Source organism: Cyrtonyx montezumae, unplaced genomic scaffold, assembly GCF_038088225.1.
Source record: "Cyrtonyx montezumae isolate F1298 unplaced genomic scaffold, pur_monq_1.0 scaffold_19, whole genome shotgun sequence".
Classification (NCBI taxonomy): domain Eukaryota; kingdom Metazoa; phylum Chordata; class Aves; order Galliformes; family Odontophoridae; genus Cyrtonyx; species Cyrtonyx montezumae.
Window position 1 is genome coordinate 1,557,326 of NW_027071925.1, and position 12,623 is coordinate 1,569,948.

Below are 12,623 nucleotides of genomic sequence, written 5' to 3' on the forward strand. Positions count from 1 at the left end.
AGCCTTGCTGTCCTTGGGGTTACTCTTTCTGGTGCAGCTGTAGAAAAGCAGCTTTTGTGCTCAGCTTTTATTTCAGTTTGATGAAGTTGATTCTTCACCCGGCTAAAGCAAGACGTGTGTTTAAAGTGAAATCAAAGCGTGCTGAACTTTGTATACACAAAGCAGTTGGATGGATTTATTTATGACGTCAGGCCTTTGGCGAGGCTTTCTGCCCACGAGAAATCATAAAGCATTTTGGTACAGTCTCTGTCTAATGCTGAGATTGGTGGGAAAATGAGGAGAAACTGAATAAAAAGGAGAAGAAAAGACAAAAGCTTCAGCCTGAATCATCTACGTTGCTGACAGCTTGTCTGAAGCAGTGGGACAGAGCAGCAGAAAAGGCTTCCTCTGATAAAAGCATGACACAGGGCTGGCCCATGAGCACCAGCACTGGCATTGTATTATCCAGTGAAGGCACGGTCTGTCCAAGAGTGGCACTGGACAGCACATGGGTGGCAGTAGGATGCCCAAGGACAGCACTGGCCTGTCAACTGAGGGCAATGGCTTGCCCAGCAGTGGGACTAAATTGCCCAGTAAAGTCACTCCATTGCCCAGGGCTGGCACTGTGTTGTCCATCCAGAGCTCTTAGGTTGTCCAACTTAGGTTGTCCTGAGCTGCCTGGGGCACCAGGTAGGCCAGGACCAGCAGTGATTGGCTCAGGTTCAGTACCAAGCTGCCCAGGGGCAGCAGTAGGTTGCCCATCAAGAGCACTGGGTTGCCCAGTGGTTATTTGGTCAATACCAACTTGCCCAGAGATGGCAGACGGTTGCCAGGGCAGGCATTATGATGCCCATTCAGAGCACCGCCACCAGGCAGCGCTGTCGCCGTTACCAGGTTGCCATGGCAACTGTTCCCCAGAATTCAGTTGTGAGGAACTCAGTGGCCATAGCAACACTGTCCTGGTGCTGTGCCACCGGGGCAGCTGCGTGCTGGGAAGGCTGCTCACCCAGCGCTGCTGCCACTGAGTCTGACAGAGAAGGAGTGAAGGACAGCCCCAGAAACCCCCTGAGCACCCACCCAAGCAGCTGAGGGTGAGCATATGCTTTAAATGGGAGCGGGGTGGGGGGCTAGAAGGCTAAATTTCTCATAACCCCATCCCGCTCTCTGTGTGGATGATATCTCTCATACTCACAAAGGGTGTGCTCGGGTGGTGGGGACATCTGTGTTCAAAGTGACAGAAAGTGTCACCTGGGGATGTTTTATCCCAAAGGGAGGGAGGAGCACTTATTTCAGGTGGTAACTGATCCATTTCCAAGGGGTTTCTTTCACTCTTTCTAAAGATGTCAGTAACTGAAAAGACAATAATTTGCCTGCAGATGTGGTAACCAGGCAAGTCATCTCCTGCTCCCTGTGTCTCACATACAGCTGGGGCTGGGTGTCTCCAGCAGGGACAGAGGGCTGAAGGGACTGCTTGTGGGACCAGTCACGCTCTGAGGTTTTTGTTGGGCCTGAGCTAGGACATTCCACCCTCAGTTCTGCCAGGCTGGCTTTGTGTTTGCAGCTGTACTTTTGCTAAATCTGCGGGTGCTGCATTTTGAGACAGCGTTCACCTGAACGCACCAAACCCTTACAGGCACCAAAGACAAAGCTTCACCTGCTGCAAGCAGACTGGCATTGCCCTCAGGGTACAGGATCTGATGTCCCTATGTCTCACATCCGCCTCTTTTTAAGCTTTTGGGTAGGAAATGATGAGTTCTTGCTGACCTTGCCCTTTGTAGAGGTTCCCTTTGTTGCAAAGTGACTGAAAGTGAAAAACCCCCCTCTTTCCCAAAGATGTTATGATTTTAAATACAAGCCAGCCTCTCTCAGCTTGCCTTCAGAAGCAAACTGATCAGAGTAGTGCAAGAGGAACTACTAACCCTTCAGATGATTGCTTACATCAATTCAAGCATCACTGTTCAAGATTAAAAGTGAGTTCATTGCATAAGAACGCCCCATTTCTTCCTCTGCAAGTCAAAAGGCAGAGATAGCTCTGCCTTTAGGGTGAAATAGGTGTGGGTTTTTTTCAGATTTGGGTGTTGTCCTGCAGCTCAGCTCACCTGCAGGTCCTTGCTTGAGCATTTGATGCCAGTGCAGGGATGAGGACGGAGCCCTTTGCCCACAGATCACACTGGGTTGGTAGCAGTTGCATGTCCACAGGGACACAGCTATCAGGCTGGCAATGGAACTTTCAAAGAGAAAATCACATCTGGAGCACTGTAAGCTCAGCAGATATGCTGGCCAAAAGAAACAGAGGAACAGCAGAGAATCCAATTTCATTGGAATGACAGACTGAAGGAAAATGAAGGCATAATATCTGTCATTCTCCTTAGTGCCATGATTTGTTTCTCTCTGCTTCTCAAGTCCTGACACTCAGTATTAACAACTAAGCCAGATCCCTGTATATACAAATGCTTGGGATGCTGTCTGAAGGGATTTGCTTTTGAGAGGTCGAAGCCTGCGTGGGCACTGCATGGCTGCTGTGTGTGGCTGTTTGCGTTACAAATTGCACGTTTTGGTGCAAGAAGTGAGATCCTTTTCCTCTGCCTCCTTGCTGTGCAGGACCCAGACCCAGACAGCAGTGCCCATGGAGCTTGTTGGCTCACCCTTATCAGCAATTCACACCCACCAGCGATCGACCCCCACCAACCTCCTGCCTGCCATCAGCAGCATGACTTCCACCTACAGGAACCGTTTCCCCTATTACCCCTTGCTCCCGACATTCAACCTGCCCTGGCTGCCCAGATCTTACTACAGGACAGCTACCAACAATCCCACCTTGGCTTCCTTCTCCAGCAGCGCCCACGGTTGGGCCCCCGGCAGGGTGTTCCCAGTCATGTACAACAGGACATCCCTCTCCACCCGCTACAGCCCGGATGACTGGTACCACTCCAACATGACCAACTGCAGGGAGTCAGAGACCTCACGGCAAAACTCGGAGAGCCTCAGGGTCGACACCTCCCTCCTGATCCAGGACAAACACCAGCAGACGAAGAAAACCCAAATGGAGAGCACCAAGAACCTGGGAAAACGTGTCAACGACATTGAGTTCTGGAAGTTGGAGCTGCGCCATGAGCTGGATGAGATGATCGGGGAGACCAACACGCTCACGGACGTGAAGAAGCGACTGGAAAGAGCCTTGGCAGAGACAGAGGCCCCTCTGCAGGTGAGCCCTGCACTGCTGGAACATGTGCAGTCATTCAAACGCCTCATTAAGTTTCATTGGAGTTCTGTAATGTCCAGAAAGTTTTTACTAAGAGACCATTAGTTAAGTTAGCCATAAACAGGCCCCTCGCCATCTGCTTACAGTCTCTATCAGCGCATGCTGAGCGCATCAGAACACTATTTGCTAAACCAAATATTTTTATAAGCTGTATATCCAAAATCTCAGATTGGGATGGGAAAGCCCATGTCTTGCTATGAGAATTGGGTGATGTCAGCGTTCAGTTTGATGCAGGTCTCCATATCCAGCTGTGGGGCCATGCTTGCTTATAGGATTCAATGCTGACATTGCAGCTTGGACACTCATTGCCAGCCAAGCCCTGCCCTGCACACATTTTTCTTCTCTGTGTTCATCTGTAATATCTTTTCTCTTCCATGATTTAAAGTGGGGACCACCCTCCAAGGGAGCCCCATCCATGCAGTCTTCTGTGTCCCCAACAGGTCAGTCAGGAATGCTTGCTTCATCGGGAGAAGAGGATGGACATTGACCTAGTCCATGACTGTGTGGAGAAACAGCTCTTCAAGGTGAGTCTGGCTAAAGCACCTTCTGCCCTAAGCAGGTCTTGCAGCCTTGTCCCAAAGTTGGCTCTTGGGCACAAAATGCTTCAAACCCTGGGCTAGGAGATGGCATTTCCATCAGCCATTTTGTGATAAGATTTTCCCTGTTAGCTGAAGACCTGTTGTAGCACATAGGGGGGTCCTTGGTCCCCTTAAAACAGCAACGTGTGCCCAACAGCTTGTCTGCTTTTTGCAAAACTATTAGTCAATTTAAGAAAAGATATTACATCTACCCCCAGCTTTGCTCTGCTCTGCTGCAGTTGGACTGCTTCTCTGTGTACTTAGGCAGTGCATTTTATAGAAATCATAAAAACGTGCCCTCCTGCCTGCCTTTACATAGCTTGCTTGGAATTATGAATAAAAAGCAAACAAGATGAGAGCTGGTCCAGAAAATAGGACCCTAACCCAGGGTACAATCACTGCAAGGCCCTCGTGATGCTGGGAAAGAAGTGGCAGCCCCTGGGACTTTGAAGCCACTGCTCCAATGAGAAGACTTTTTCTTATGAGTCAGGCCCTAAGAAATAAGCAGACTGCCTTAAAAGTCATGAGATTCTAGGGAAAAAAAAATCAGAGTTGGCATCTTCATAATGGCAGCCTGGATTGCAAACACTGAAGACAAGTTTAGGCCATGCTTTTCAGATGTTTGTTGCAGAGAAAGGGTGTAAACATCAGTGGTTTGGGAGCACTAATCACTGCCTCCAGTAATTGTGGCTGCACAAATGTGGTGGAGGTGTGCTGAAGTCAATACATGCCTTCCTCCAGCCTTATTCTTAGGAATGGCTGGGAATTTACCCCAAAGCAAAGTGTCTCTCTTCTCACTCTGTTTGTATAGGATTTCTGGGGAAGAAAACATAGGGAGCAAACAGTGCAGGACCTAAATGGGGGTGGAGATGTATAGTTAATCCAGGTCACCACTCAGAGCAGGTCAAGATCTGGCCCTGATGCCATATGGTGGCACTAACCGTCGCTTGGCATAGATGTCAAGATGAAAAAATGCTTGGTCACTCCCTGCAAGTCAGTGCACAGGCTTCACCTGTGGCCATGGCATGCTCCTATCCCTGCACTGGGTCACTGCACTGAGATTGGAGGCCCAAGTGGGTATGTGTGACTGAGACCATTGAATGTGGACAGTGATGGGTTCACGCTTTGTCCCTTACCCAGGAGGTGGATATCATCAGGTCATGCCAGGAGAGGATGAAGCGCTACCTGGACAAAGCCAAAGCCCAGCTCATGTAAGGTGCCCCCAGCCCACGACACAGGGATGAAGTCATAGAATCATAAAATCATTAAGACTTAATGATTTTATGATTCTATGACTTAATTAATTATGATTCTATGACTTAATTAAGGGAAAGATCTCAAAGGTCATCAAGTCCCTCTAAAGCCATCAAGTCCAGCCCCAACCCACGCCCACTATGCCCACCAAAGCACGTCCCTCTGTGCCACATCTGCACAGTTCTGGAACATTTGTAGGGACGGTGACATCCCCACCTCCCCAGGCAGCCTGTGCCACTGCATCACTGCATTTCTGAGAAGAATTTTTTCCTAATATTGAATATGAGTCACTTTCTAACATAAACTCGCAGCAGACCCCAGTCCTCTGCCCATCCTGCAGCTATGGAAACCTCATAGGCTTCCAAGAGCAGCCCTGGGGAAGCCATCCCACCCTAGCAGCTCCACTGACAGCTGCCATCCCACACTGCAGATCCAACAGAGCAGCCCAGCACGAGATGGAGAAGGATCTGGCTGACAAGCAGACAGCCCACCACATCGATGGCAAGTGCCACAACATAAGCAACACCTCCGAAGGCATCAGCTATTACCGCGGCGTGGAGCACATCGATGCCACGTGAGTCCCTGGGGAACGACGGCAAAGCACTGGCTGTCCCCAGCCCGATGGCCACGGCATGGCACACCCATCACTTCTCAAGCAGCAGGGATGATGAAGGGGGGAAAAGCAAAATGCAGTGGGCTCCACTGAATTAAATATTATATCAGGGTTCAGAGGTCAGCCTGACAATGAATTCAGCGCAGCACCTCGACACAGCCCATTAGGTCCATGCATATTTTGGGAGATGTGTCAGTGCTTGCCCGAGTGCTCCACATTGACGTAAGGTCTAGGGGCTCACCCTGCCTGCAGAGTGCTGGCAGGGAGCCCGGATGGCCTTGAAGATAAAGGGAGAGAGCATGGTGCTGGGACGGAGTTCAGCTGCTCTTGGATGCCAGGAATTCGGCTTTGGCTCTGCAGTAAATGAACGATGACCGAAAGCAGAGATACGCTGCAAGCAGCAAAGGGCTCGAGGAATAAATCTGCTCCACACGCAGACACATGTGGTTCACGGGCTGGGATGGAGCAATTCAGTTTTTCTTGTGTTTGAATAATTCTTCACAGTGGGGCTCAGATATTTAGACAAGCAAACGAATGGCGAAGGATTGATGCTGAAATTCAGAGGGAGTAAAATGTGTAGAGGATCAGCACGTTGTACATGGAGCTTATGTGGTATTTGGGGCTTTTGTTGACCTTGTTCTGGATGCTGCATGGGGTGAACTCCATCCCGAGCACACAGACAGGGAATCTGTATTATCTAATGTTGGCTTTTGTGTGAAACTGGGATAAGTTACTAGCAAAATGCATTGGCTGCAGTCTGTGTGTTGTCACGGAGCTGTGAATGACTCTGCACTTGAACACCGTTAACACGTAAATATGAGGTCTGATTAGAATCTCCATTTTTCCGTGGGAATCAATTGTTTGTCTGAGCCTTCATAATTGCCGCAAATGTTGCCATGGACGCGTCAGCCTCTGATAAGCTGTGCTGAACAAATGGTGTCCAGATGTTTCGCTTTCAAGTGGTCAAAGAGTGTGGATCCTGGGAAGGCTGCGTTTGAGCCAACCTGGTGGGATCCATGCCTGCCCATGCCAGTGTGCAGCCAACTCAGCCTCTCCTCTCTCCGGCAGCATCTCAGTGCCGGACTCGTGGGCCAAGTTCACGGATGACAACATCCTGCGCTCCCAGAGTGAGCGGGTGGCCTCGGCCAAGCTGCGGGAGGACATTGAGAACCTGCTGGTGGTGACTGCCAATGAGATGTGGAACCAGTTCAACTCCGTCAATGTCGCCTTCACCAACCGCATTGCCGAGACCGCCGAAGCCAAGAGCAAGTTCCAGATCCACCTGGCCAAGGTAGCACCAGCCCTTCCCTTTTGGTGCACTGCATCCCAAGAAAGAGAGCCTCCCTGCAGGCCTGGCCTCAACCAGAAATGGGGCATGACACTGTTATTTATGAATATAATCTTTAATTTACAAACTTGGTTCTTCTGTAGACGCTGAAGGAAATCTTCCATACTGAGATGAACATAGAAAGCATTCGTAAAGCCATTAGGGAAAAAGTGCCTCCACTGAAAGTGGCTCAGACCCGTTTGGATGAGCGTACACGGAGACCCAACGTGGAGCTGTGCCGGGACAGTGCCCAACTGCGGTGAGTGGGAGCACGGAGTCACCACGGGGGCTCTCAAAACACTACTGGGTGGCAAAACTGATGGTGGCCCTTCTTGCTGTATAGTCCTTTAAGTGCCCTGGTATGCTAGAAAGCACTGAGCAAGCATCCCAGCTGCTGGCTGTGGGGAAATGAGTATCACTCACAGGAGGAGAAGCTGGGACTGTGATGTCCCCAGCAGCTGCCCCAGTGCTGCAAGGACAGGCTGAGCTCCCAGCCTCGCTTTCCATACACAGCTGCCAGAAACTGGGAGCTCAGTCAACAAGGCCAAGGGGGAAGTCCTTCTTCTTCCATACTTGACGGGGTTTCTTGCTGTTTTCCAGCCTCGTCAATGAAGTCCATGAGCTTGATGAGACCATCCATACCCTGCAGCAGCGACTGAGGGATGCTGAGGGCACGCTGCAGGCACTGGTGCGGGCCAAGTCTGTCCTGGAACATGACCTGGCAGTCAAAGCCAACTCCCTCTTCATCGACCAGGAAAAGTGCATGGGGATGCGCAGAAGCTTCCCCTGCACCATGCGGCTGCTGGGCTTTGTCTAAGCTGGGAGCAGCTCCCATCCCTCCACAGGGGATGTTCTCAGCTTTGCTAGGACTCAAACATCCATGTCCACTCTTACTGACAAAAGTCCTGAGAATAAATTAAATGTTTGCTTTGTGCATTACATGGACCACTGGATTATTTTTCTCCCCTCCTTTCAGTCCGTGATTTTAGGAGAAGCAAACTCAGGTCTTCCTCCTCCCACATCTGTCTATGGAAAAGCACAGGGGGAAGTGACGCTGTCAATTAGGTGTTGACACCCATAGTGTATTTCTGAAAGTGCATCAGAAGCACAAACCATCCTGAGAAGCACTGCAGTATATTCTCTTCATAAGCAGGAAAAGTTGCGTTTTAAGCTGTTTTCTGATGATAAATTATTTTTCCTTTTGAAAAATTCTAACTGCAGTCTCAAATGTCAGCACAGGGATTTTGAAAGAAGGAAGTATTTCTGAGCAGCTAACTGAGGAAAATGTGCCAGTTTTCATTTTGTTGAGTACGAATTGGTTCCTATTTTAAGATTTGGTTTTTGGTTGGTTGATAGGATCACCGAAACTCCAAGTTCTTCATGTGGAACCTTTGCCTCCACAAAAACCATTGGGGCTCAGCTCCTCATTATCTTAAAACAAACAAACAAACAAACAAACATACTCAGCTGCTGATTGGGGTAGAAACAAAAGTTTCTCTTCCAGCCCCAGTCTTGATGCTCTCCATGTCCCTGAGGACACACGTCCTGAGCAGACAGAAGTGAGGATCTGGATTTATGCACAGCTGGTGTCAGCCAGACGGGAAACAAACCACATCTCCCCCAAGTGCTGAGTGATCATTAAACATCATCAGCAGCAAGTTCACCGGCCAAGAGTCTCTCCATCGGCATGTTTGGCAGCTTGGCCAGGGGAAAGGGTTTTCTTCCAGCCTTGCTGGAGCGCGAGCACCCCAGGGAAGTCCCTTGGCACATTGCTCACGCAGCACTGTCGGCTTTGCACCTTTATTGTAAGTAGTAGAAATAAAACAGTGGCCACAAACCAGGAGCAGAGGTGGTGCTCATGCTGGGCTGCCTCGCAGCCCTAATCACAACCCAAGAGCTTCAAAGCCCATCGTTGGGGTATGTGGGCACCTGCTGAGTCTGTATGTGCTCAGCCCTTTGCAGGTGACCTGGGTTGCTGCTTTCTGCATGGCACTCTGGTTATTTGGTGCTCAGGTGGGCTGAGAGATGATGAAGTGGGGAAGTCTTGCTCCTTGGTGCTTTTCATCCTACTCTTACAAGTGATTTTCAAGGCAAAAGTCCAACTGTTGTGTGATGTACCTGGTATGATGTAACTGATGATACCTGATGGGTATTGGCACAGCAGCCTACAGAGGTAGTGGTGTCACCTGGAGGTGTTTGAGAAATGTGGAGATGTGGCACTGAGGGATGTGGCCTAGAGCAGGAACAGGCAAGGGCTGATGGTTGGACTGGATGGTCTTACTGATCTTTCCAACCCTAATGATCATGTTGAAGGACCCAGAGGGGTTAAATGATACCCATGCGTTCTGGGTTTTTTTTTAAGATCCTGTTGGGAAGTTGGTCATGAGTTGGTTTTCAGGCTGTGTCTTGTCTTATCCTTCTGCTAGATGGTGCCTCTACATGCTTGCAGTTATTCTGAACTTCTGGAAGCCACTGGCATCCCATTTGTACAACTTAAGTAGAGCTGAGTTCAGCTTAAAGCCATTAGGGACCAAAGATCCCAAACCAGTTCAAGTCCATTCTCCTGCCTCAGGAGTCACAACCATGAATCTCCTCGTCCAGCTCGGAGGCTTTTGGGAGCTGAGAACATCTTTTCTCGTCTCACATCTCCCAGATGGCTGTCTTTCACAGCACAGGGCCAGAAAGAAGCCCCCATGGCTGTTCCAGCTCTGGTTGCTCCATGGACACCCCTGAATCACCGTAGTACTCCCTGCACTGCCCTTTCTGCTGTTACCACAGTCCCCCACATCAGTCAATGGCGTGATGAACCCTTTGTGACTTCTGGATTTTATTACCTTTCACACTAACCTTCATGTTGTCTGATTTGTGCTGTTACTCTCCCTGTGTTTCTTAAGAATTTCACAGATCCTGGTGATTTTGGCTGCTCTGTTGTTGGGAAGCCAAATCAGAGCCCTGTTTGTTTTACCACAAGAACACTGCATGTAAAGTCTCCTCTTGGGCTGCTTTTGGAGCACCCCAGTCCCTCATCTTTCCCACCAGCCCACTTCCTTTGAGGCTTTCTCCTAAGTGACAGCATTCATATGGCACCACAATTTTCCAACTACATTTGCTCCTGGTGTCCTACCCTCCTGATGTTTCTTTACACAGTATTGGCAATGTGATTCCTTCTATTTCAGACACAACCAGAGGAATTTTGGTTGCAGCCTCACTTCTTTCACAAATACTTTCCACTTCCCAGCACGTTTCCCAGACATCAGAGGACTCCCAGCTCCCGGAATGGTTTTCAGACCCTCCGCATCAGTTTCCCATAAGTTGACAATATCCGTATTACTACTTCTGGCAGCTGACACTAAAATCCTCACAGTCATCTATCACAGCATGTCCTATGCTCGTGCCATGCCAGGAGCCAGCTCTGCCCCTAAACACCTGCATAACGGGTCTGGTAGGGTGAGTTTTTGGGGTGAAATTCCAATGGATGCATGGCCTGCAACAAGGTCTTGTGCAATCCCTGTGTTCACTGAGATGGATTTTTCTCCTCATGAGGAGTCTTTTTTGGGGTTGCAACCCAACATTCTCTCTTGTTGGCGCACACTGGGTGTGTTAAATCACTGCCCTGCCCTCCTGTACCCGAAATCTCAATGCCTTTGCATTTGTACCATTAAGTGATTTGCTTCCATAATTCACATTTAGATAATGCTGCCCTTCCTGCCTGCCTCTGCTGTCTTTCTGCATTGATTGGATGTTTCCTTTCTGCAAATGCCTTCACTCTGCAGGAGGACACGCCTGCTTTTATTGCTGGTTATTACCCTTTTATTGCTCGTTTTTATCAGCCAAGTTGCTGAGGAAGTTGATTTGTAGAAATGCCTTTGCATCCCACAGACATATTCCCACCCTCTCTCCTATCATCCCGATAAACTCTGCAGAGTTGGGTTTGCAAACTAATTGTCTACTGTCTGGAGCAAAGAAAATAAAGGAATAAAACCAGGTGAGCATTGCTTCATGCAAGCCAAGTTTTGTGCCCTTCCCAGACCCAAGGAATGGTCAAGGCTATCAAGAACTGTTCAAAAAGGAGGCTTGGCTGCTTCTGCTGCCTAGGAAAATGAGAATCAGTGAATGGTCTGAGATGAATTAGGGTGAGAGGAAAGCTTGCCAAAAAGCAGTGTGTTGCACAACAAACACGGAAATGCTCTGGGGAGAGAATTCCCAAAACAGCTTCGGTGTTATGATAAAACAGCTCATCACTATTGTGAAAAAAAAAAGAAAAACAAAAAAAAAAAGGAGAAAAATTGAGCTAAACTTTTAAAGATTTGGGCAGTGCAGAACCACAGGGATGGCTGTGCTGGCTCAGACCAAAGTCCATAAGCCCCAGATTCAGCTTCTGCCAGAGCCAACTGGAGCAGCTCAGACAGAAGCACAGAAGAAGCATCCCATGATACTTCCCCAGTCCACTTTCCCAGCTTCCAGCCATTTGTGTGTCAAGAACTTCCCAAGCTGCCAGTGCTGTCCTTGAATCTAACAGCCCCCCAGTGGACTTGTTTCGTGTGATCTCGTTCCAGCCATTCTTTTTGCTCGTGCAGCCTCTTGGCATCTGCTTATCCCCAGCAGGGAACTGCAGGGCACGGGGCGTCACTCAAAGCAACCAATGCCACGGACATCCTGGGAAAAGAGATCACCAGTCCCAGCACTGCTGGAGCTAAGAGTGTAGAACTCAATAACCTGGGCAAAAAGGTGGCTTGGAGCTGGTTTAGATCCCTATGGGAACTAGATGATCTTTGAGTCCCTTCCAGTCCAAACTATTCCATGACTCTATGACATCCTCTGCAGACTCAATAGGAGCTCAAGAGGGCTAGCTCCTTTTGCACGTTGTCAGCACGCAGCAGTTGAGCACATATCACAACTTCTAAAAGAGTCTGAGTATGTTTTGGCACACAGGCACATCCCAGCTGGGGACCACGGATGTGTCTTTTTTCTTTTGGAGTCAGTGAGTGAATTTTGGTTTCATTGAGGCCAATGGAAATTTCTCCAGTGACTTCAGCCTGCCTCTATCAGCGATGACAGCTGGCTTGGAGCTGAAGAAAAGAGTTGGACAAAGTTGGTTTGGGGGCACAAATGCAGAGTTGGCAGGACTGGAATATTTTACAAATTCTTTTTGGTTTGGTGGAAAACAAACCTCAGGAAGAGTAAGAAAATGTCTCCAAGATGTATTATTTCTCATCTTAGAAGCTCACTGAACATAAACGCCTGTCTTCCCTCACATTTGTTCTTGCTTGAAATGGCTTTCTGAACAGCCATTCCACCAGCTTTGCTAGAAAAAGTGAAAACCACCATTTTTTTTGGCACTTTCCTTGTCTGCGTGTGTCTGTGTTAGTGCACATCGGTGTCTACTGCTCTCTTTATTTCACCTCCTGCACAACAGAATTCCTTTCCTCATCCCAGGGCTCCCTGAGGGCAGCACAGATTTCCGCCCTTTCCTTTTTCCTTTCAAATCCTTCATTGCTCGTGGTCTTAATCAGCAGGGCAGGGAGCAAGAAGCCACTCCCTGAAATTGTGATGACCTGGGATTGGAGACCTCCATCCATGAGAAGACATTCAGAGGAAGTCTGGTCTTTT

General features: G+C 49.0%; 1 protein-coding gene across 1 annotated transcript; it reads left to right on the forward strand.

Annotated features, from left to right (window-relative positions):
* Window positions 1-2,605: 2,605 nt before the first annotated feature.
* Window positions 2,606-7,830, forward strand: TEKT3 (tektin 3). Its single transcript, XM_065735597.1, has 7 exons — window positions 2,606-3,184; window positions 3,682-3,765; window positions 4,960-5,030; window positions 5,504-5,647; window positions 6,755-6,977; window positions 7,118-7,272; window positions 7,614-7,830. The coding sequence occupies exons 1-7, from the start codon at window positions 2,606-2,608 to the stop codon at window positions 7,828-7,830; spliced, it is 1,473 nt and encodes a 490-aa protein (XP_065591669.1).
* Window positions 7,831-12,623: the final 4,793 nt, after the last annotated feature.

What these genes read in the sequence shown, in the direction of transcription:
- TEKT3 (XM_065735597.1), top strand. Translation starts at nt 2,606, where the DNA reads ATGGAGCTTGTTGGCTCACCCTTATCAGCAATTCACACCCACCAGCGA. An exon ending in AGACAGAGGCCCCTCTGCAG is followed by an intron (nt 3,185 to 3,681) that starts GTGAGCCCTGCA and finishes TGTCCCCAACAG; the next exon opens with GTCAGTCAGGAATGCTTGCT. An exon ending in TCCAGATCCACCTGGCCAAG is followed by an intron (nt 6,978 to 7,117) that starts GTAGCACCAGCC and finishes GTTCTTCTGTAG; the next exon opens with ACGCTGAAGGAAATCTTCCA.